General features: G+C 38.9%; 2 protein-coding genes across 2 annotated transcripts; both read right to left on the bottom strand.

Annotated features, from left to right (window-relative positions):
• kctd5a (potassium channel tetramerization domain containing 5a) lies at positions 1–8,956 on the bottom strand. The gene is made up of 6 exons (XM_030789820.1): positions 8,732–8,956; positions 6,765–6,873; positions 6,431–6,522; positions 5,584–5,679; positions 4,239–4,364; positions 1–501 (listed from the first exon to the last, which is right to left on the bottom strand). The coding sequence occupies exons 1-6, from the start codon at positions 8,951–8,953 to the stop codon at positions 472–474; spliced, it is 675 nt and encodes a 224-aa protein (XP_030645680.1). The 5' UTR covers positions 8,954–8,956; the 3' UTR covers positions 1–471.
• A 1,066-nt stretch (positions 8,957–10,022) lies between these two features.
• Positions 10,023–23,530, bottom strand: pdpk1a (3-phosphoinositide dependent protein kinase 1a). Its single transcript, XM_030789740.1, has 15 exons — positions 23,503–23,530; positions 22,604–22,761; positions 16,376–16,576; positions 16,156–16,198; positions 15,770–15,907; positions 15,493–15,637; positions 15,288–15,385; positions 14,693–14,768; positions 14,489–14,557; positions 13,924–14,020; positions 12,963–13,136; positions 12,275–12,492; positions 11,919–11,976; positions 11,455–11,607; positions 10,023–11,351 (listed from the first exon to the last, which is right to left on the bottom strand). The coding sequence occupies exons 1-15, from the start codon at positions 23,528–23,530 to the stop codon at positions 11,238–11,240; spliced, it is 1,770 nt and encodes a 589-aa protein (XP_030645600.1). The 3' UTR covers positions 10,023–11,237.
• Between the last annotated feature and the right edge of the window lie 612 nt (positions 23,531–24,142).

The raw sequence follows: 24,142 nt of genomic DNA, 5'->3' as shown, positions 1-24,142 counted from the left end.
TTTGTTCCATTATCCTCCTTAATTAATGGTTTTGACCACTGAGGTTTGACTTTTGTATGGCATAATATACACATTTAAAGATATTTTTGACAAAATTGCTAATTGGACCATCAGTTTCATGATTAAAATATCTTTAGAAACTGGATGAGACCCTGAGAAAAATGATGGGCCGCACCCAAAGGTGGCCCTTTTTGCTCAGCTTACAACAAATTACATGCATATTCCTGCCTTTCAAAAAGCCAAGAAAGATCTTACTGTTCTTTCCATTTACATGTACAAAAAAAACAAACAAACAAACTACAGTCCAGTTTCACTGTGCAGGCACAAACAAGTGTCAATTACTCTAAAAGAAAAGAAAAACTGAATGTTCGCTCCATGGGTTTTCTTCCCTCTCGCCAGTATTTTCTCACTGTGTGATATGGACCATGTCTTTTAGCACGTCAGGACTGAACCCTCAGACACAGAGCTGGTTCACATTCGCGAGCCTTGTTCTTGAAGAATCTGTAAACAAAGAGAGAAAACAGTCATGTCAAAAATACTCCTGCAGATGATCAGCTGAGAGCACTTGGCCTTTGGGATGTAGTTATATTACTGAACATTAAGAGGCGTAACAATTCAACCTGTTCAGGTTTCAGTTTGTCACAGTCACAGTTTGGCTTGAAAGGAAACTGAATCAATTCTGAACTGTTTCTCTTTCTTTACAAATTAACACAAAAAGATCAAATGTACAACATACGGCAAAAAGCTCTTCAAAACAGGAGAATGAAAGAAAGGTAATCAACAGTACCTTTTATTTTAATGTTCTTCTTTTAGAAGTTGAGTGGGAGAAAACTAAACTTGAGCGACAGATATTTAAGGCTCTTCTCCATGATAGTGAGTAAAATAAATCTAAACATCAGGATATTTTACTTTAAGGTTTGTCTTCAACAATGCAAAATGACAACTCTATCTTTCAGATCAATGCACAACAACATCAACATAAGAACAATGTCCTAACAAAAGCCTAGAGATTAACTGGGCTTTAATTGTTTATGCGGATTCATATATTTCAATGCATCTGATATATATTTTTTGGTCTGAGAAATGACACTGTGTGTTCTGTTGTTTCTTAAATGGTTACTTGGTCAGCATTACCATTAAAGCCATTGTAACCGTCTGTTCAATTAAAGTATACACATGAAAAGAATATATGCAACATGCTTTTCTATCACACAGAAAGTTGAAAAGAAAAGAAAAAGGCATTCTGCCATCAAATTCTGATTGCGCTTGTCAACATTAAGAATTACATTAAACACTGTGAAATGTTCTTCTATACTAAGGATATAAACATTTGGCATCATGTCCAAGGCCAAAAACAATAAACAGTTCATTCTGTGCACACATACTGTGAACCAAACAGAGGATTACAGTACCACAGTTTTCAGTTTTGGTACAAAACCATTACACTCCATAAGGGTTATATTCTATAAGGGTTCTTTTCTTACACTTTGTCAGCTCTATTTCTGCAGTACAATTCCTCTGTTCAGTGTCTTGGTAGGTATAAATCTTGATACTTAGGCAAATGATTGCATCATTAAAACCTTTCTGCTTCAAAAGAACTCAAATCTCTCCCGAGCGTTACCCAAGTGTTACTTACTGTCTGAGAATGCTAAAAGAGGAAAAATTGTCCAGTTTCTGCCCTCCCTAAATTATACATCCTCTAATCAGACTCTGAGATGACGCTGAGTACTGTCACTGAAAGAAATGTGTGTTGCATCAAAGGTAACTGCCAAAACAAAGCAAACACAAACACCATCACACGCCATCCGAGGAACTTGAGTGTGTAGTGGCACAGATTCTGTGACTGTCTACAACGCTACTGAAGGGATGCAACATCGTTCTCTCTCAAGATATTTCCATCATTTGGTGTTCAGCTGACAGCGGTGGAAAATGCTAACTTAGAAATCACATAAGAATCTCCCATAAGTATTCACTATGTGTCTGAGACAGTCAGAGGGTGGGCTATATTATTTTCTGGTTCATTGAATCATTCAGTGACTGCTCATGTGCTGTGGATGGTGGTACTTCCATCAGGACAGAAATGTTTTGTCATTAGAGCAGCCGTGACCATTCACTGCTGGGCCGGCAGCACTCAGGCCTGTAGGTGTTCTCTGAGAACAGTGTGAACGATGAGTCATCTGACCACATGACTTCCACTGCTCAGCAGATCACTGGCTGTCTGCTCTGTTCCACCTTAGTAACCGTCATGCATTTTTAGCTGCATCAAAAAGGTTTATGCATGGCATCCCAATCCAAAAGGTTCTGTATCCACTGTTCTTGGCCACACGCCCTCACACCCCTAGACTGGCATTTCTACTCGAATGATTCGGAGCTGGCTATGAATTTTGCCATTCGGCTTGAACCAGTGCAAGGATGTTATGGATGAGGAGTGTGCATGCCTGAGCCTAATTGCTGTCATCTCTCTTTCAGACATCCACCTCAGCCAGTGTTCCTAGTGAAACATGAGCAAGTAGAACAGCCTTTGTCACTTATCCTCCTGTCAAACTTGCCCTATTTAAGAGTCAATTAGATCTCAGTTACCTCAGAAGCCCCATTTGTTGGGAGGCACCTACTTTCAATACACTCATTATCCCTCATTGACTCCAGCATTTCCTTTATTTTGGCAGTTATCTGCATGTTTTAAGGCTTTGTAAGAGTGTAAAGAAAGAAATGGATATTCTAAGATAATGACAGAATATCCATGAATGGTGTTTGTCATTAAAACTGTCGGTCAGCACTAAAGCTATATGGAATGGCAGGTGTTTTATCATGGCTGAAAGAAAAAGCAGGGCTCCAGTGACATCACTCACTCTGAGTTACTTCTCTACACACTCAGAGGTCCTGGAAGATGCTGCTGACTAGGAGGCTGAATGACTAAGCGGAGGGACAGCAGAGCAAACCTACTGAAAAAAACCTCTGAGAATGAAGCGTGGCAGCTCAAGGGGGGGGGGGGGGGGGGGGGGGGCTAGTTTAGGAATGTCTGAAAGCTTTTCTCATGAACTCACATTTTTTGTGAGAAGAGGCAATTAAACATTGAAGAGGGTTTTATATCACTATCCGTGTGTCAGATGATGAATGTTTAGCAGGCTGGTGATAATATGCATCAGCATAGAAAGAGAGATGAAGTGGTGTGAATAGGCATGAGCAGAGAGAGAGAGAGAGAGCGCGCAACTATTCTGCCTTAGCTGGATACCTGGTGCAGAAGTGAGATCTCACCATTGTCGCTTAGACATTTTGAAGAGGGTTTTTTTTTGTTTCATTTTGTTTTAATCAAAAACCCTTTCCGTGTCCTCTGCACGTAGCATGCAAAGAGAAGAATACAATGCAATCCACAATGAGGAAAACAGCAAAACAAAAACTCTGACTATCAAGGTGCAAGTTTGAAAACCCCATTCATTTACAAGTGCTTTGCTTGCAAACTTGGGACCTCTTGACCCATCTTACAACAACCACATAACTTAGAATCACTTTCTGCTGATACACACATACAGTCTTCACATCTGTGTAGCTACTATGGCTGGCCTGCATGTCTGTGTCCTCAAGAGTGTGGCAAAATGCTTACATTATCTCTGACAGATGATTGGCCAATTGAATTTTAACTGGGGTTTAGACAAACTTATGTGGCTGACATGTCCAGAGTATCAGCTTCTCACAAGATTTTGAAATTCTGAATTTAATTTCTGAGTCAGACCATTAAAGCAAATGAGAACAAATCAGAGTGTAATCTCACTGTTTGTTTTGGCACCTACAGGGCAGAAAATCAAATAAAACAAATAAGAACCACTGTCTTGCCAGAGACTTAAGGCTGTTCCCTGGGAAAATACTGCCCGTTAATCTAGCCTCTGCATGAATGAGAGTGTCCCCTTCTTTAACTTGACCTATGCACTCACGTCCTTTACACAGAAGAGGAGATGAGAAGAGTTAGACAAAAAAAAAAAAAAAAGGTATATCTGTGGTCATCAAACATCACTTGAACCATTACCCAAATGAAGCAAAACAAGCACGAATAGTTGAAGCCAGGCAGTCGGAAACAGATCCCCAAGCCAGTGGTGCTTTGCATACTATATGTTACGCCTTGAACAGGGAAGCTCTGCTGATCTCAGTCTGTACATTCCAACACAATCGTTTTTTTTTTCTTTTGCTTGTCTGTGTGTGTGTGTGAGAGTGAAAACCTACAAAAGCAGCCCGTGACTCCTCACCTTGGCCTTTTCGCTGGGTTCGCTGCTTGTGCCGTACGACTGATTGTGCAGCTCCTTTGAGACAACGCAGAGAAACTCAGCCTGGTCTTCATTTCCGTAGTTGTATGAGGAGCCGATACTGACCAACTAGACAGAGGAAAAAACAAAAAACAAAAAGAAATTAAGAAACAAGAAGTAACGAATAAGAAAGTCTTTCGCATGCAATCAGCAACGAATGCTCAGAGACAGAAAAATAGAAAGGGGGGTTTGAAACTTGTGTTTGTGAGGTTAACATAAAAGGACTTGGATCACGACGCACGTGGTGAGGCCTCCGACAGACACGACGGTGAGCCGTGGAATCTTTCAGTCATTTTGTCGAGTGAAATTGATTTTACAGCGCCCATACAGCGCGCTCTAACAGCGTAGACTGAACAAAACTTGACGACACGAGAGGCAAAGACAACAGAATAGTTACAACCAGACCCAGCCTATCTGTGCACGAATTGTGTGAGACCTGGTGAAACTGCAGTTTATCTGCACTTTCAACACAATAGGAACCCATCTGCAAAGCTCAAAATGCCTGGCATTCTGTCACCTCACTGTCATCCATATAAGGTAGCACTTAAGAAGTAGATGCCACAGGCAAGTCAGAAGAGTGTATATACACACACACACACACATTTTCTCTCCACTTGTTTCTCGAGGGAGGACCCTTGTTAATATACCCTAGGCGGAGACATAACCACCACTTCCGTCTGTATTACCATCACAGCCTCTTGACAAAAAACAGACTTGAAGTTTCCACTTGTCACAGGTACCAAAATAGCTTCTACACACAAACAGCAAGGCTAAATTTCACACTTTCACAGAAAATACCGCACCAAACGGAGCACAGACAAAAGAAGAGCCTTCCCACCTCAATTATGCTGCAGTTTCCAAGCACGTTATCCAAGCAGCATACTCCACACATGCACATACCGACTTCCAAAACTATGCCTGCACGTGCCATGGATTGACCAGGGATTGCTCTTTAACATCTCCTCTGTTTTACTGACCACTCAAGTCAAAACCCACACAAATTAAACCGTGCAGCACTACCAGTGTAAACTGAACGATGCTGGTAACAGTTACAGATGAATGAAAAAAAGTTTGTGGTGCACACAGACTTCTCACACAGGCACAAGAGACTGCAGCCTTGGATCCTGTTCATTTATGAGTATCAAATTCACTGTTCACGCACTTCTTCTTTTCATTTATTTGTGTATAACAACAACAACAATAGCACTAATTTGGAGCGTGTTGGGTCTGCATTTCATATCTGCATCTTGGTTTTCATTTTCAGACTAGTCTGTGGTGAAATCTTTACCTGTTCAAACTTCCACCCATCTGACATGGTGGAGACCATCTGAGTGAGCTCTTCTTCTTGGCACTGCAGGACTCTATAGACATGCTTGACCGGGAGCTGGGGAGAAATCAAAATACGTGACAAGCTTAACAAAAAAGACAAATGAATGGCCAGTGTTTCACTTCTTTTAATTATGAGGCGGTCACATTTGTAACCTTCTGCTAAGCACGGAACCTGATGCTTATTGTGCAGGTCTGTATTTGAATAGTTCACTTATGTAAAGCAATTATGCTTAAATGATCAGTTATGTTTCATTTATCCGTTTGATACATACTACACACATCTCCTGTGAAGGCCACAATGTTTTTAAAATCAGTTTGTGCATAACTGACCAATCACCCAGCTGCTGGGGACAAAATCAGTGTTGGACGCCAGCTATGTCCTTACATGAAACATGGAATTCCAAAGTACCAAAAGTGAACTGATCCCTCAAGTAGCAATCACGTGACTCCACAATAGAATGGCCTTAGATAGCCATCAGCTCTGATAACTGAGCCTGAAATACGGATCTGTATCCTTCCTTAATCTGAGATTAGTCTACCATGAGCTTTAGAAGCCTGTCTGTAATGCTGAACGATCCTCCATTTAACATTAGCATTGAACACACTGGGTATAGACTCTCCTTCATGTGTACACAAATCCTGAGATTAAACCTATTTTAGGGAGGAAAAAAAAAATCCGAGGAACCGTGACCCCAATTTCAGTGACACACAAGTTTCACAGTGATCTGGTCCTTCCGTAACTACAACATTAGGACTACAGGAGGAATAAAATCTGGTTCAGCCACAGAGTTTAACATGCCACTCACCTGAGCTGTTTTGCAGTCCCTCTCCCTGATTTTGTCTTTAACGAGCTTTATTAACGAAGTGATATTGTAGAATTCGGCCTCTTCCAAAACACCTGAGGTGCACACAAATCTGTTCAGTAAGCATTACAACTCTCTGAAAAGAAATCAATGTACTTCATTACAAAACAAAAAGGTAAAAGGGTAAAGTTTTTAAACAGATACATGTAAACATAGCTGTGAGTTGCCTAAGGAGTTAGATCAGACAAGAGAAGTCAAGAAAATGCAACACAGAGGAACTTTCTCTGGGCTTGTCAAGACACATCCAAGACTTTTCTTTGCAGCATTCTATTCATACCTTCCTCTGCTAGGCCTCTGTTGAGCACTAGCTTCCCATGTCTCAGATAGTTAAGGACAGGACCAAAGTAGGTTGGGTCCCGATCTATTAAATAGGCACCTGTTTCATCCTAAAGCAGGGAAGAGAAAAATCAGGTCATCAGACAAGACCATAAAGGAATGGCAAGCCAACGAACAGAGCTATCCTCTCCACCCCACAATATGCATTATTGTAGAAAACACATTCCAGGCTTTTAGCTAAAGATATATACATGTTGGTTAAATGGTTCTGACATGTTTCAAGGGTGAGAGATCGTTTAAAAGGGGGTTTTAATGGACAAGAAAAAGCACTAAGCTGAAGAAGAGGTAACTGTGAGGTCAAAGTTAGAGTTATACTGATGAGAAATTAAATTTAGCTTCCACTATCTGATGTAGTAACAAATGGACCGGCATTACTCTCCATTAAGAAAAGGAGAGACTGACATTTAACATACATCCTACAAAACCCACAGGGGCTCTCTCCCATCTCTAACACACCATCATTAGTACTAATCAATACTGGGGTCAGAGAGTGATCCTGCAGTTTGCTTGACATCAAACTCAACACACAGTTAAGAATCACCCACCCAACCGTGTGTTGGCTACTATGCGCCATCACACTGGATCTCCAAGTAACTGAAATATTTGGAAGTTTCCTAAACTATAATGTGCTTAGACCACAGATACAACCGCCAAACCTCAAACAATACAATTCCTTCTGACCAGGTGTTGCAAAAATTCTTTGTGAAGTCTTTTGCTGGGCTTCAAATGTCACCATCCTGTTAAATGATGCATAGTGACCTTTAGTGATTTTAAACGGTGGCGGCACCTCTACCTCTCACAATAGCTGCCGCCGTGAAATGTCTTTGGCGACTCTTAAATTAATCGTTCACAAAGTTTGTGCCCTCTGATTTGTGGTTTTATCAGACAGACGTCTCTGAGACCCCGTTTTACGCTAGTGAACTGTCATGTCCACAATCTATTTCTCATTCATATGGAATCATCTCTGCTATCTAAATAAAACAATTTGTAACATTAGCTAAAATGACATAAAAATGATAAGCCCCAAGTTGAATCAGTATATTTATCCTAGACTTCGTGAACATAATGACTTGACAAAACACATAACTGAAAGTGAGACTATTTCGTTAGATATGTGTGTAACATTATGCATTAGCCTTAGAGGTAATACATCGGTGAACAAAGTTAACATTATCGCAACGTACTTCGGCTACCGCTACAAATCTGTGGAGGACATATCCCAATCCAGTCTTAAAAACGAATTTTCCGAAGCCAGTTAGAGGCAAATTGTTCTATCTGCTTCACTTGCTACAAGTTGCCTGTGTGGATTAAACTAGACATGTTGTACGTCTCATAACCCCTATCCAAGTATGGTCACTTTGTAACATCTTGGTTAAACTTGATGCACAAGCTGCCCATTGGGTGTCTCGCTTATCTAGGTTAGCCAATAGTTAGTTAAAGCTAGCTGCCCAGTACAGCTAACGTCAGCTTGTTCATAACGTATTCTGTTTAACTCAACCCACACTAATCAACTATTAGTCTACTTTTGAGCCAAAAGTCCCTGTTCCTAGCTTGAAAAAGCTGTTACTCTGAGTGTATAAAACTCTAATGCTACTTCAGATAGCAGTGTGTAAAGTTAACAACCGTCCAGGCTAGCATTTCTAAACAGTCACGCGCTAATTCTGATGGTTAAGTCAGTCAGTTACCAGCTTCTTCACATGTCTACAGTTTTCAGAAAGAACTATAAATTATTAACAAGTGATTCTCTTCGAGTTCCGGACATTCGTTCGCTTAGCAAAATCAATAGTTCTTGAGTAGGGTGAGTTGTCATGTTCAACATCTTGCTAGCTAGCAATATTAACTGCCTATACCCTAACTAGCTAGGTTAGCGCTGTCCCGTTAACCAAAGTTAGCAAGCTAGTAGCATACCTTATCAGAGTCGAGGTCGGGGTCGGCCTGGCACAGTCGGTAAAGGAAGGATTTGGGGTCTCTACAGAGCGTTTGCCTCGTAGTAAGAAAGTATGTGCCACCAACGTTCAAGCGAACCCATTTCGACGACCCAGTTCCAGAAGCCTGCATTCTCTCTCCTTGAGAAAGGGCGGAACTCCTCCGCACAACAGAGCCGCTGGGGTCAGGGCTCTTCTCCGCCATCCCTCTCTTCTGCTCTCCGCTAACTACAGGAACTGAGCGCCAGACAGGAAGTATCCGGAGTTTGTTGTCGTGCCCTCCCACAGCATCAACCATCTTGCTATTCTGCTTGCTGTAAACTTATACTCTGTCCCGAAACATGAGAAATAACTGAAGCTGCGTCAAGAAAACTTTAAGCGAATTGATCGCAACAACTTACTGTTATGTGAAAACATTATTAAAATGCAACTTACACATTAATAAGGGGGATTAAAAGAAATTTATTAATGGGTAGCCTTTTCATTGCATATCATTTTTGCGCAAGAGCGCGCAATGTAAAGCTAGTTGAAAACAACTGCCAGTGATCTTATGGAGTCCACGTAGTTCGTAGATAACAAAATGTTTGAACCAAACGGTGTAAACGTTTCTCCCATACATTAAAACGATTCAGATAATACATTCATTTATAAATGATCATACTAAAACGTATCAATACATTATTAACAAGCATCCTGAAAATGTCACTAAGAATTACTGCATGATACATGGTAGTGCTGCATTTGCCTCGAACACCACTTGCCTTTAGGAGTACCATATATGTATATTTTAGACTTTTGTACTAAAAGCACACCTGCATCGAGCGCACACAAACATAATTTCCATTTTAAACCACTGTCCAAACAGCACATTTCGATCATACTTAAGTCGAACAATTGGGGTATACAGTAATTATACACATTAAAGGCGCACAAAAACAAATTGTTGAGTTTTCTGTAGTTGAACCACTGACCAATGCAACATTTTCATAACAATAAAAAAATAGTCGACAGAACTGTTTTATACAATGTTGTCAGTACATACAACATGGCCCCGAACTTGACATCAATAAAAACGATTCATATACCATCATTTAAATAAAACATTGTCTCTGTGCCGAACCAGTATCAGCAAACAACTTTACAGAAGAATAAAAATAATAAAATATTTTATCACTGTAATATTGTTACTTTCCAATTTCAATAATACCTCAACTGTACATCACAGTTAAACTCGGCTACAAGTAAAAATTTTACAAACACAGAGCAGATGCTGTTCAATAAAGGGTGGGCGCGGGGCTGTACTAAGAAATCTAAAACATAGATATAATAATTTTTATCTGCTTTTTAAATCAAGTAGTTTTTGCAATATCCACACATGTTTACAGCAAAATAATTGAAGGTTCTATCACCATACTCTATATTTACACAGTAGGCAGTGTACTTCCACAAGGACCTGTGTATCAACTCTGAGGTCATCTCTCTGCAGATCTGCTTAAAAGGAAAAGCATGTCTAAAAGTACCAAGTGTCCCATGGTCAAATTCCAAGAAACAGCAACCCGAAACTGGCAAACCTGTTAATTAGTAATGAACTGCATATATATGTAAAGCCACGTCAATTCAGAAATGCTGTACAGTCACACACACCCGCAACTGATGCAATAGCAACTTCATGCAGTGTTGTGTGTGTATATGTGTTACGGTGCGTTCTGGATACAGAAAAGAAACACTAAGTTAATATACTGCTCTATAGAGGAAGCATCCAATTTTACAGTAGTGCCAAGATGACGCAGCTAACCTTGCCATTCTGATAGATTTCCACCGTCTGCAGTTGTGGGCATAGTTAAAATGCCTTACATTAATGGAGCTGAATTTGAAGTGTGCTAGATGTTGCTTTTTCAGTTCATACTCTCCAGAGAACATGTTACATCTTACCATATATCTCAATGAAGATCAATTCAGATCTTGTTATCCCCTTACTTTAGTATTTTATAGTACCAAGAACAACAACCATTTCAGTGCCTTTGTAAACTTGTGGTAAGATATAAAGCAATAAAACCAGGACCCAACACTGAGCCAATTTTAAATTCCATGAAGGATTCAAGATTGTTGGTCAATAATTTGATTTGGACCACTCTTAATTATTTTAAAAGGCTATAAAAATGAGCTTGGTTCTTTCCCCAGCCAGTGGGGCTAATTGCTCTGTATTTACATATGTACAAGAGGAATATTTGCTTATCTTCTCTTGAGAGAATGGCTGAAAAGACCTTCACAGAGTAATGTAAAATGTTACTGAGAAAGAGAGCACAGAGAACAAGCAAAGCATTGCTTGAGTTCTTTGCAGATTGTACTATAGATTATTGCTTGCCACCCTGCCAAAGAGATATTAAAATATACATGCAAGTTCTTGAGGGACCTCAATGTGTAATAGGTTGAGTTTGCGTAGACTTGTCCTGACTTAACACAGCAGGAAAAACCCTTTTGTTGTGGTTCTATATCCCCGTGGTTTGGTGCTTGTGATAAATCTTTCCCCACACCTCTTGGATCTTCTGACACCATTTATCAGCATTTCCATTGGGATCCATTAGATAGTACGTCCTGTTTGGCTGCACGAACAGGATACAAAAGAAAAGGGGTGTGTCATTTTATTTTTCTTAAAACTAAGCGCTATTTAAGTGATTCGTTATCTATACAATCTAAATTCTTTACCGTGTGAACAAAGAAGGTCTTGAAGTTTTTGGCCTCTGGGCGTAGTTCTGGAGACCAAGGTATCTCCCCCTTGAGGACTTTATTGACTGGATCAACGTAGTAGAGGTGGGGTCCCTCAGTCAGCAAGAGCTGCCGTCGTCGAGCAAACAACCCCTAGAAAAACAGAGTACTGTGATGTGAAAACAAGAGAATCTCTGATGTGAAAACAAACACACAGCTGCTTGAGGGAATGACAAAAAAAAAAAAAAAAAATCAAAGTGTAATCAGATGATATGAGCATATCTATTGCTATACATGAGTTGGGCAACAGAGGGTGTTGTATAGCACTGGGAAATGATTGAACACGTCAGTCCCATTGAGATCACTTTTTTATCTGTTAACATAACAACAAAAATACATATCTTAACATCACAGACTGAAATTTTATTCTAAAAAAAAAGGGCACCCTGGCTAAAAATACTTACCTTTCTTTTGTCAACTGGGCCCATTTTGAGTATCAAATTATTTTCCACAAACTGATGCCTTAAAAATAAAGGAGAAGTAAACTGTATTTTTCTTTATGCAGAACAGTATGTACTTTGAACCAGATGTTATTCACTTGATCTGTAAAATCTATTATATAACAGATGCTTATTTAATGCGCCATGGAAACAGTTTCTAGTATGCAGTGTGGTAAACACTTCAGTTATGGATAAAACCCAATGCAGTCCACAAAACTGCCAATGTCAACTGCGTGCAACTGAACATCTACTCTTTTACAAACTTAAAGTTCGATATGACATCTCTAAAAACCCATTTTTTTTTGCTTAGCAAAGCATACCAAGGGTTTCCATTGGTCTGCTTCTCGAGCAGCAGCTGCTTCTCTTCATTGGAAAACTGAAGGTCTAGTTCAAAGGAATTGTTGTCAAGGTCATGGATGTACTGCTTGATGTTGTTGCTGGGCCGCTGTAAAGGCACAGTGCCTGGTAACGGGAGTGCCAGAGGACAGCTGGACTGGACCACCTGCATGCTGCAGAACTGACTCAGGAGATCGTCGTACTGCAGATTACAGAGGGAGAACTGTGTAGATATCATCTAATCTCTTGACACGTTATCCATAAAAAAATTCCCCGGTATATGTGTCTGATAAGCCCATGTGTTATACGCATATTAAAAACCCAAACTGAAAATGACGCAAATGTGGTTGTTGTGTACATATCATCCATATTTTAAATCTATGTTCATTCTTAGCAGGGTATGGTCCTTCAAACTATAGGTCTGATTACTTTGTTATCCTTAGGTATGAATGCATTTATTTATAGCTAATCATAATGCATCCACACAAAATTGCTGCACCATTTCTGACTAGCACAGACATGCAATAATGGAATGTACGTAATGGTTTCCAGAGGGGAAAAAAAAAAACAACAACATCAGCTCAGAGAGATCAGCCACACAGCACACAGATCCTGACTGACAATGCCTGGAAGGCAATGTTGACATATTGAAATGTTTTTTTATATACAAACATTGCCATAGTAGTCCTCATCATCCTCAGCCATGGCAGGTAGGTAAGCAGTTAGCTTAGGAGGGGTTTGAAGGTGAAGGTTATCCCAGGAGATGGTGTCAAAGAATGAGTGGGATTTTAATGGACTGTACCCACCCATTTCTTCACAACCAATTCGCTTAGCTGGGTCCAAAATCTGGAGATAAATAAGTACAAATAAATCTACTTAAGAACGATCAAAACAGACGGAAAACTCTACAATAGCTAACATATTTTGACATGAACTTTCTATAGAGAATCTGTAGCCACTTGGACATCCACTGGGGATGTTGTCACAAAGAGAAATGAATTTCCATTCAAGTTTCAGCATTCCTGCAGGGAACAGCAGATTTTCTTCGAGGAATTTTCCGTACTTTACTCCAATCATGTCCCCCCTCTAACTTAACAAGTTTCCCTGTCAGTACCAATGAAAATCATCTGTGAAACTGCTGTGTGGTCAGGGAAAACTGGTTTTCTTCAGAAATGCTTTCCTTCTTCCTTTCAACTTAGATCTTTGCTCAAGGCTTCAAAGACTCTTTGCTCTGAACTACACTATCCTGCAGAGTGAACCTACTGAAAGTATTGAATTTATTCTCGGATGGAAGACAAAATAACTTTGCATATTATTTTGTAGTGATTCATTCACTGGGAATTTGTCAACAATCACTGTTACTAAGTGGGGGGGGGTCATTTATCCAACCAACCTTTCATTATTTTTCATCAATGTTCTAGAATGCAAGAAAGAATGAGAAACTGTTCTAGAATTTTCTCTCATTTACAGTAATTTATGTTACAGATGGATCTTGAAACATGTCAATTACAGTGCAATTTCACGCCGAAGGCGTTAAACACGACAAAAGAGGAAAAATGTTGAAACTGGGCGTTGACCTTCTACAGACACTACATATCAGTGTATGACAACAGAAAGTGAGTTAATGACTCACCAAAAGCTCTTCTACCAAATCCTTGGCTTTAGGAAAGAACTTCTCTGGAAACACATACTCCAGTTTCATTATCTTCTGGAATATAAGGTACTCATTTCTGATGAAAAATATACAAGAAACCTAAGTTATGCATAAATAAGATAACAGTATTTTCCTTTCTTCATCTGACTAGTTCTGGTTGATGCGTTACTTTTGGTCACATAAATGCTGTGTATTTTTAACAGCTGTCCAGGCTGTGCTGTCAGTGGTATTGTCACCATGCAGCAAGCTGGCCATGTGACACAGTGGTTGGGGTTTCCTCAGAGCTTTCACTATTCTCTACACAAACAAGTCATAAACAGCAGAGCCATTACTTCCTGTTATTTCAGACTCTCTTGAACTGCAATAACAATAACATTGTGTTGATCACACTTGACAACAACAGCCAAAGTGCAATGGTGATTCCCCAAGGTTACGGGAATTAAGATTTCATTTTTAAACAACAAAAACAACAACATTAAGAATGAGGATAAGAATTAAAAAAAAACAAACAAACAAAAAAAAAAAACGGTGGAATCCGACTTACCCCGCCCTAAACGGTGGTAGCCCAGCCACCAGCTGATAGATTATACAACCTAAAGCCCAGAGATCAGAGCTAAAAATAAAAGAGTAAGCGAAAAACAAATGAACCCTTCAATCGATATGGCTGTGCAAACTGTTAGAAATTGCTTTGTGAAGTGGAAAGTCATGGAAGATGGGTAGGCGAAGAAAGAATTCCTGGTCAATGTACCTCTTGCAGGCTGACTTCTCTGTCAGCAACTCTGGAGAAACGTACTGTGCGGTCCCGACAAAAGAGTTTGCTCTCTCTGAATGAAAAAGAAGACAAAAAAAAAAAAGAAAAAAAAGGCACGATTCCCTTTGGTTTAAAACAGTCTGCTAAATGCCAAATTGTAAATTGTAAATTGTAGACATGGAACCAAATAAAATAGAAACAGGTGCATGACCCACATCTTTGCTATGCGAGCATGCACAACTGGGGTGTTGACATACATCTATGAAAAAAGAAAAAAAAAGAAAAAAAAAAAAAAAAACCCTAGACACAGTGTTTTGTGTTGGGGATGTGTGCCCATCCCAGATTTACGCTGCTTACTGGCGTTTTTTTTTTTTTGGATGCATCTGTAAATAACACAAAAGCCTCTCTTTTAACCTGCATAACGTTGAGACATGTAAACTACAACTCAGCAACCTGCGTTCTATATATAAACCATGTGTGTGTCATGCACACGCACACACACACACACACACACAGACAAATCAGCACCACAAAAGCAAAAACTGAAGAAATCTTAAAGAAGGAAAAAAGGAAATAATAAAATTGACATTACTCTGTGTGCCATCTAAAGAGAGCTGCTTTGCGCTTCCAAAATCGGTCAACTGAATGTGCATCTCCTCATTCAAAAGAATGTTTTCTGGTTTAAGATCCCTGAAGACAGAGTAAACAAGACATTCGTTTACACATAAAAAAAAAAAAAATCACAAACACGTCAATGAGTCATTATTTTATCACAGCTTCAACGATATGGATCTCACCTGTGAATGATTCCCAATGAATGTAAATATTCAAGTGCACAGACAATCTCAGCAGTGTAGAACTTTGTGCAAGTCTCATCAAATGATCCTATTTTACGAATGAACTTTAGCAGCTCTCCATGTTTTGCGTAACTAAGTCCAAAATCTGACACGATGCAGTTAAGGACAGCGGAACAAAATTGCGTTGAATGAAGAATTCAGAGGCGTAGATAAACGCGACCGTTAATCTTCCCGAAAAAAAGCTGTAGTCGTAAATGCTGTGATTGCAAAAGGATACATAATTTTTCAGCATCTTGAAATGTAAAGTAGAGCTTGACAAAAAATGGATGATCTAAGGTAGACATGATATCCCTCTCTCTTTTCACTTGATGTGATTTGTTCTCCTTTCTGATGTGCATCTTTTTTAGAATTTTCACTGAGAGAGAGAGAGAGAGAGAAAGAAAGAGAGAGAGAGAGAGAGAGAGAGAGAGAGAGAGAGAGAGAGAGAGAGAGAGAGAGAAACGTTCTTTAAAATAAGTTCCGACTCCTATTAAATGCTGAGTCAAAGTATCAAGGTTACGAGACATCATCTGAGATGAAAATAAGGATAACTCAGAAAGGAAATTATTACATCACTCATTTAAAATCAGTGGAGAGAGAAACAGGTGATTAAGTTTTCATTACTTGCGTATTCTTTTCCTGTAGATAGTTCTCTGGCCAGCACGACCTGAAAGAAATGATTCGTTTTACGTTTCAGTTCATCAGACGCATTTAAAAAAAAACCCATCTTTATTTGTTAGAAAACATCCAAAAGATAAGATCTCTGATTGATAAATCTTTTAAATATCTTCTAAAATGTTTCAGACCAAAAATGTTTGTCATATATCCATCAGTGGACACTCACTATGGAGAAGGAACCCTCTCCTAGGATTTTACCAAATTTAAAATCCTCAGGGCATTTCATGGGTGGATGAGGAGATGGTAGTGACGGTGTCTTGGGCTGGGCACCGGCGGGAACCTCCATGCTCAGACCGGAGGGAGAGCAGAGATTTTGCTGATTTCTTACCATTGATGAAGGTTCGCGACAGAGCAAGGCGACACTGTGCTGAATGAGAGAAGCATCACGCTTAAAGGAAAAAAAAAAAAAAAAGAATTAAAGAAAAAAAAAAAAAGCAGATGGGGGGAGAGAGAGAGAGAGAGAGAGAGATAAACAAACATTTCACACTCACACACACAAACATACACTTACAGGCGCTCTGAAGAAAAAAAAAAAAAAAAAAAAGAGAGAAAAAACTCTATACAGTGAGGAACCTGTGGCTGATAAGCATGAGTGTTGCTTCCGCACAGGGGCCGGGCTATGTTTGTTTTCACGCGCGATTACAGTTGTTGTTCCAATTCACTGCATGAGGCATTTACATATAAGACTCGGGGCTTGTTTAACTCTGCACACACGAGCCATTATAGAGGACTTACCCACCGTCTTCTTACAAAACTATAAATTATATTAGCCTACAAATTATAAACTATATCTTTTTTTTAGCCATGTTAAAATTTAAACTCTGAAAAAAAAAAACCAACAACAAGCCTTCAGTCAGGTTCTTCACACTGCTTTTGTTTACTATACCTCTGGGAGCTAAATACCTCCCTTTGAAAGGAAAACAAAACAAAGGAGATAAAAATCAGACCATGTCACCATGTCAATACAGCCTGAACCAATCAATATGGAAAATAATGTAACCTACTGTTCTTATTCACAGCCTGAAAAAATTCATTCAGGTTTGGCGGCTCTGAAAAGCATTCATTCAGCGTTTAGAAAAACAATGAACCATGCCAAACCTTTTGTCATCAGCTGAGGGCGAACTGTAATACACCAGTTTAATTAGCCAGATATAAAGCAACCTGAGGTCATTAAGAAATTAAACAGGAACTACAGAAACTAATAACAAACCAAGAGAATGTTATCCAATGCTCATATACACACCGTGCAGTACTTAGCAAACTATGTATCCAATATTCCCATGATACCTTACAGATTTAATCACACGTCTCCGACGTTTTCCCTTTGCAAGTTCAAAGGTGGCAGGGGGTCTTCCTTATAGAGGTTCTGTGAGTTTTCCTAGTAAGTTCATGGTTCACACAGGGTGTAATCAAGTCCCTGATGATTAGGGCTGGAAGACGGTAGGAATGGAAGCCAGTGCATGGATCATTTACGCAAACAGAACAGCTGGCAAAACGAGTGCAATTGAAAAAAATTTGCATCTTCATCTACGATATGAACTGAATTGGTAAAAACTGTGGTAGCTGGCGCAGCTGTGAAACCAATAACGCCACTACACTGTCTGGATAATATCCATGTATATGCTTCAAAACACAATCACAAAGTGTCAAAGGGGGAAATCAATTTGACCCTTTTTCGGGTGGGGACAATCCCGCTGATTTGTGTACTTCTAAAAGAATACCCTGAAAGTCGTATTACGTTTTGATGCTAATGCAAATGAAAACTCAAGTCATCCGAAAAGCTTCTGTTATGAGTGTGAAAGACAGGTACTTTCCAAACACCTGCCACCACCATCTTAAACACACTGCACCACAGAAACCAAAGGGGTCTGTCCCCTCACAGGGTAACATACAGCCAGGAAACTTCCAAAGTCAAAAAGGAAACTGGCTAAACTGGCTAATGTGATCCATCTGAGGTAATTAATCATCTGATGAGTTACTGGCTGTAATTCAAGTCAGGTACTAAAAGCTTAAGGAGTTTTAGCAAGGACACGTACACAGTCTTCTGAGGTCCACTATGAGGATCCCATAAGCCTCTTCTTTAAAAATGACAGTGAGTAAAACAGGGCGTGGCATTAACACTTAGAATGACACAAAAGCACAATGTAAACTACACACTAGGGATGGTCTCTACCCCCTCTGGCCACATACCATTTTACTGAGTCATGTTTTTGATATACAAACAGGGTGTCATTTTGCAATCCCAACAGATCGTCTTTCCTCAGAGCACTACACATATTTAAGATAGAGCTGACCAATTTTTGTATTGTTTTGTTTTGTTTTGTTTTGTTGCCCTACGCTATTCTGCCGACACACTTTATTTCGTGTTTACGTTTGGATCTCTGTCAAGTACACCTGACCTTTAAGGTTGACAATAAAGTATCAGTTGCATTCACATTGTATCAGCGCTATGTTTTCACTTAAGCAGAAAAAAAACGAAATTTTCAATCACATGCATATGTTCAAGTAAAGAAAGAAATCATTGTGCGAATTGCCCAGTTCAGGATCTAAAATTTGGTTGGTTCTTAACTAATTTCTAAATTTGCAGTTTGCATTCAACGGTCTGAGGGTAACTGGTCAGACTTCCCACCGCGATGTTTATGGTCAGTCTATGCATTCACTTGGCTGTTCAATAACAGGCTAATACAAACAACACCATAAAACTTAGTCAGACGATGGATCTTTGATCAGTATTGTTGCCTTGGTTTGAAAAGTTGTCGTAGTAGTTACCACTCTCTTTTACTCAACAGACAGATGTTACGTCCGATTACACAGCAACTAGACTTGCCACGGAAGGGGACAGATCCTCACTGACCGCTATGAATCTATGCTAACCTTAGATACCCGTAGGTTATGTTAACTTAGCTGGGCAGCTAGACCCACTCAGTTCTGTCGGCAAGACTATAGTTTTGGGTCTCGGTTAATAAAAACTGTAATCAAATTAGTCACAGAATACTCACAATTTGACTAGTGGTTCTTGCCATAGAAGTTTTCAGCCACTTTTAATGAGAATTTGATTGCCGTACAGGTTTTGATGATGGCTGACACTGCGCCTTCATCTTCCAATTTTAACGTCACTCCACAACAACATCACATGCATGGCAAAATATCAGCAGTGAAGCCAGAAACAGAACGGCATTTTTGCCAAACGCCCACTTCGAGGAATATGATTTTCAAAATAATAGTCGAAGGATCTGTATGTGGGACTAGGTTTCAAAGCACATCCGTAGTTTTTTTATTTTGTGTGACAAAAAGGAGAAAAGGTAGATAAAATAGGCTCGGAATCATAACGGTAATGATGTCACAATTTTTTTTGTCTCAATACTGTATCAAGTGAAACGGTGCCTCGTCGGTATGAAGCAAGAAACAAAGACCTTCAATCGTTAACCGTTTTGTTTGATACCTTGATTGATTCATGATAGTTCTTGTAACTGTAAGGAGATTTTCCCTGTAATGGAATGACTGCGGTTGACTGCGGGATACCGTGTCTCGCTCAGAGGTATGCTGTAGGTTCAGTCCCCTTACCTCCGAGCTATTACACTTCATACCATGGAACTAAAAAAAGGACTATGCTATATGTTTTGAAAGTGAATTTGAACAACTGAAAGAAAGAAAGAAAGAAAGAAAGAAAGAAAGAAAGAAAGAAAGAATTTCACTCAGAAGTGTCAAAGTGAAATACATATGGGAGTAACCGAACGAGATGCTCACACCAAATGTGAAGCTGCCGTTCATCATCAGTCTAATAAAGAAAGTTCCAGGTACTTTGGAACAAGATGATAAATCTCTAAATGTGATGTTGATATTTGTAGTTCTGTCTGGTCATTGAAACTGCATACAAACTACATACATATGTTTAGAACTGAATTGGTCTGTATTGAAACTATGTAACATTTAGTTATATGAGCAGGCATGAATTAGGTTTTATGACTTTTTGTTTTTTAATATTAGGAAGGTTTACTGTTAGTACTGAGAGTTAACTGATTTCTGAATAATGAGAATGTTAAAAAATGCTAGACAGCAAACGAGGAAAACATGTAATTATTGAAATATTTCATAGTACATACCGCATGCTTTTTTCAGCAAAATCAACCATTCTGTGAACCTAAAACATTTTTACTGATTATGAACAGTGGAACAAGGACTTTTATTCTGCAAAATTTCATTTGGTATTTTGTAAATTCAAGTCAGTGTTGATAGCTTTAACTCAGTTCATGGCACATCTTGTTTATTTGTATTCCAGTGGTCAACTTTATTTATTTATTTGTACTTACCAAAACAATTAACAGATGACCTGACATGAAAATTATATTGTGAAATTTTGTTTTGTCTGCCCTGAGGGGGGCAGCACAACACTTTGGGTTAAGGTAGCTCACACAACCTCTGCAGACAAGACAGCATTCATGGGAATATGACTTGTACAAACATGTCCCCTTGCTTGTTAGCCACTGGGAATCAAACAGCAAAGTAATGTTTTATAAATTTATTTACATTGGCATAGCACCTGTTCAATGAAAGTTACATATACTTATAGAAATGCATTTACAAAGCGTATAACAAAAATACAAAATTATTCAATTCACCAGCGAATGATTGTCAGCTTTAAGATATATATTTATATGTGCAAGTTCTCTTCATTGATACATTCTGTGAAACTAAAAATAAATTGTAAAAAGAAAAAAAAAACAGTTTTCCCCTTTGACTTTTATTCCATATATTTATGCCTGATTTGTCAAGAATCAGGCTCACACAATCACGGTGTCGTCTGTCACCTCTGAGCTGTGATCATTTAGTGATTGACCACAAACAGTTGTAGGCATAGAGGGGACTAAACCATCGGGAGTGTTGGTTAGGGTGCAGTAATCTTGATTAAAAAACACACATTCTGGGTCTTCAGTTGGTAACTTATCACAGGGCGCGCCATCGTCAGGGTTATTATTTTCTCCATCCTCCAAAGACAATGACCTCTCGCTTTCCCACTCAGTTGTCTCATTCTCGCTCAGTAAGTTAAGACATATGGGGGAGGGGACTATTTTTACAAAACACTCCTCTGCTGGCCATGAAAAATGTTGGCATGGAATGTTTTCAACGCTGTCTGAGAGACTTTTAAGGTTGGAGATCCAGACATCGGCCGAAGGACCAACATACGGCATGTGACACTCTGCCAAAGCGTATGTTTCATTGTGTTGTTCATGATGCTTGTTCACAGGTGTCACCTCAATAAAGGTTTCAATTTTTGAATACTCCTCAGTTGTGCAAGGTTCATGCATATAGCCTCTAGACATCACCCAACTCTGAAAAGAGAGTAAATAAATCCAGAAATAACCTCTATGACCAGAGGACTTTTGAAGTGCTTAATATAAGGAAGAAGCCTTACCTTGAAATTGCCTTGGTATTTCTGATAAAGTGGTTGAAAATATGAAACGGGTGTCGGCACACGGGTTACCTCTTTACATTTTGTTCTATGGTAAAGACAGAAATGATTGCTTGTTTATGTTTCCAAATATATCTAAATATGTCTCACTGTAATGCAGAGAGAACTAATTCACACAGACGCACACACAGACACACACACACACACACACATTAACACAAACACATGCTGAACCAAGAAATTGAAGTTGTACGCTGTGTAAGGCAGAGCATTAGCTACCTTGCTGTGGGGTAAAGTGACCAAACAATCAGAAGTCCAAGTGCCATACAAGCAGGGACAACAAACTGTCCCAAAGGAAGAAATGATGCAGGTCCTACAAAAATAAAATTCATTTATCCAAAAAATATACATTATATTTAAACTGCCATATGACATGTATTTGTCACAGTTATTATGTAACAACATAAAAGACATTTTGAAAATGTAAAAGATTGATCTTGTCTCTGCATACATATCCCACCCAGAACCAGTGCAACAGACTATGCTAGATTACTGTAAGCGTTTACTAATTAATGTTTCAAAACTATTCATTTTACCTTTGTGTGTGGTCTTCCAGTGAAGAGCTTCACTCCAGTCACTCTCTGTCCCACTGTATAAGGCCCGCTCTCTGATTATGGTCCTTACCTTAAATATGTACTCAGTGTTTGGGGTCAAATGTCTCTCATTAATAGATAAAGATGCATTTGTTCCAGACACGTGTAACACCTGAAGTCACCAGGGGTTAGAGCAATAATCATATTAAAACACAACTATGTAGCACAGCTCATTACTGATATGCATGTCAGTACGGTTGTGAATGTACTGTATAAATGTACTGTGTAGTGAATGTAGTGAAATTTTCAGACACGACTAACAGGAAAAGAAAAATGTTTTGAGTAATACACCGTTAACCTCTTAATGTAATGGGTAAACTTCTGAACTTACTTTGCCTGTGTGGCCTATTTCTTTGTATGTAAATTGGTACTGAAAAGCTTCCAGCAGGTCCTCTTTGTAGTAATGGGTTTCATATCCACTCTTCCATGTAAAGTGATATGTACCTTCTCTGTATTGGACAGTCAAATTGTGAGGTTTGATGGGTTTAACTAGAGAAATAGAAAGAGATATATCACAAGGTCTTCTCTCATGAATTCAGTTCACATCATTTCATTGGCGCAGAAAAGACAGCTCATACGACAAGGTGATCAGTGCAAGGTTTAAGGTTATTCAGCAAACTTCATTGTTAACTAAATTCCCTGGCCTCATCTTCATCTCCATCATTTTATTTATATATACGTACACACACACACACACACACACACACACACACATATATATATATTTATATATACCCATTGTATACCCTACGAGACTTTTAAAAATATATCACATAGAGCAGCTTCACAAAACATCTCAGAAAATATCATTTAGAGGATCAAATACTGACACAGTAACAAAGCATTAATATTTGACATGACTTTATGCCAATATTTGACATGACTACAGTTTTTGTAGTCTAATCATTGGATGCCACTATTTTTCCTTTCTCATTTATCATCTTTAACATGATCTGTTATGTCACATGGCATTTTGTTCAGTAATGTTGGAAAAGGTCAAGTGAATAATACAACTCCATAGTAGTTTCTGTTAGTGATTTGGGTTTGGTTCAGGGAGAGTAACTTTGTAACTTTTCACACCACCATTTTACTATCGTAACAAAAGGAAGTTCTTACTACCATGAAATGAAGAAGTTTTGACTCATATGTCCAATACTGACTTTTCTCTACCATGTCAATATTTGGTGCTTGTTTTGTGTGATCACCATGTCATCTTGAGAGCTTACTCACTCTTCTCCGCAGGCTTGAATCCAGGCATCTTGGTAGAATTGCTAAAGCCATTTCTCTCGTACCGCAAGCATACTTCAAAAGACATATAGTTTGTAAATACTGAATTATGTGGTAAAGTTGCATATGAAGTACACTTGTAGTCACGCACTGTTTTTCTGAGCAGGCATTCAAAGCTGGTGGAAAGACAAAGGAAAGCAGAATGTAAAGTTTCACTGATGCATTGTTTAGACTGGAACAAAATTCAGATAACCACACACTGGGGGTGGCATATGGAAAGGATCGGTGATATTAAAATGAAGGCCTTGAGCCAAAGTGTCACAATATGGTATACCAAAACGTAGTGATTAATGCATGATTACCTAAAATCTATTTCTTTAAACTCCAGCCAAACAGAAGCGTTTTCAATGTCCGGTGGCACTGAGGGCAGAGTGCAGACTATTGTGTTCCAATAGTCAGAAAAACAGTCAAATCCATGTGTTAGATCTGCAAAATCAAACACAGAAAGGGTTTTTTATTCAATAATTTGTTAAGAAATGAATTCATTTCATTTGTAAATCATTATCCAGTCTTTAGTAAAAGGTGGAATAAAGGTGTAAAGAATAAAAATATTTATATTTTGGACACAATAAAGCACTGAATA

Source organism: Chanos chanos, chromosome 13, assembly GCF_902362185.1.
Source record: "Chanos chanos chromosome 13, fChaCha1.1, whole genome shotgun sequence".
Classification (NCBI taxonomy): domain Eukaryota; kingdom Metazoa; phylum Chordata; class Actinopteri; order Gonorynchiformes; family Chanidae; genus Chanos; species Chanos chanos.
This window is presented reverse-complemented; position numbering and strand designations above follow the sequence as displayed.

Bases quoted from the DNA above. Each gene is read 5' to 3' on its own strand.
- kctd5a (XM_030789820.1), bottom strand. From the start codon at position 8,953: ATGGCGGAGAAGAGCCCTGACCCCAGCGGCTCTGTTGTGCGGAGGAGT. The intron at 6,523-6,764 runs GTATGAATAGAA...TGTGCACCTCAG, and splicing joins CAGAGGCCTAGCAGAGGAAG to GTGTTTTGGAAGAGGCCGAA. The intron at 4,365-5,583 runs GTAAAGATTTCA...TCCTCTGTCTAG, and splicing joins ATGGGTGGAAGTTTGAACAG to TTGGTCAGTATCGGCTCCTC.
- pdpk1a (XM_030789740.1), bottom strand. From the start codon at position 23,530: ATGCCTGGATTCAAGCCTGCGGAGAAGA. The intron at 12,493-12,962 runs GTTTGTATATAA...TGTAATCTGCAG, and splicing joins ATGAGGACTACTATGGCAAT to TACGACGATCTCCTGAGTCA. The intron at 11,977-12,274 runs GTATGCTTTGCT...TTTATTTTTAAG, and splicing joins CAGACCAATGGAAACCCTTG to GCATCAGTTTGTGGAAAATA.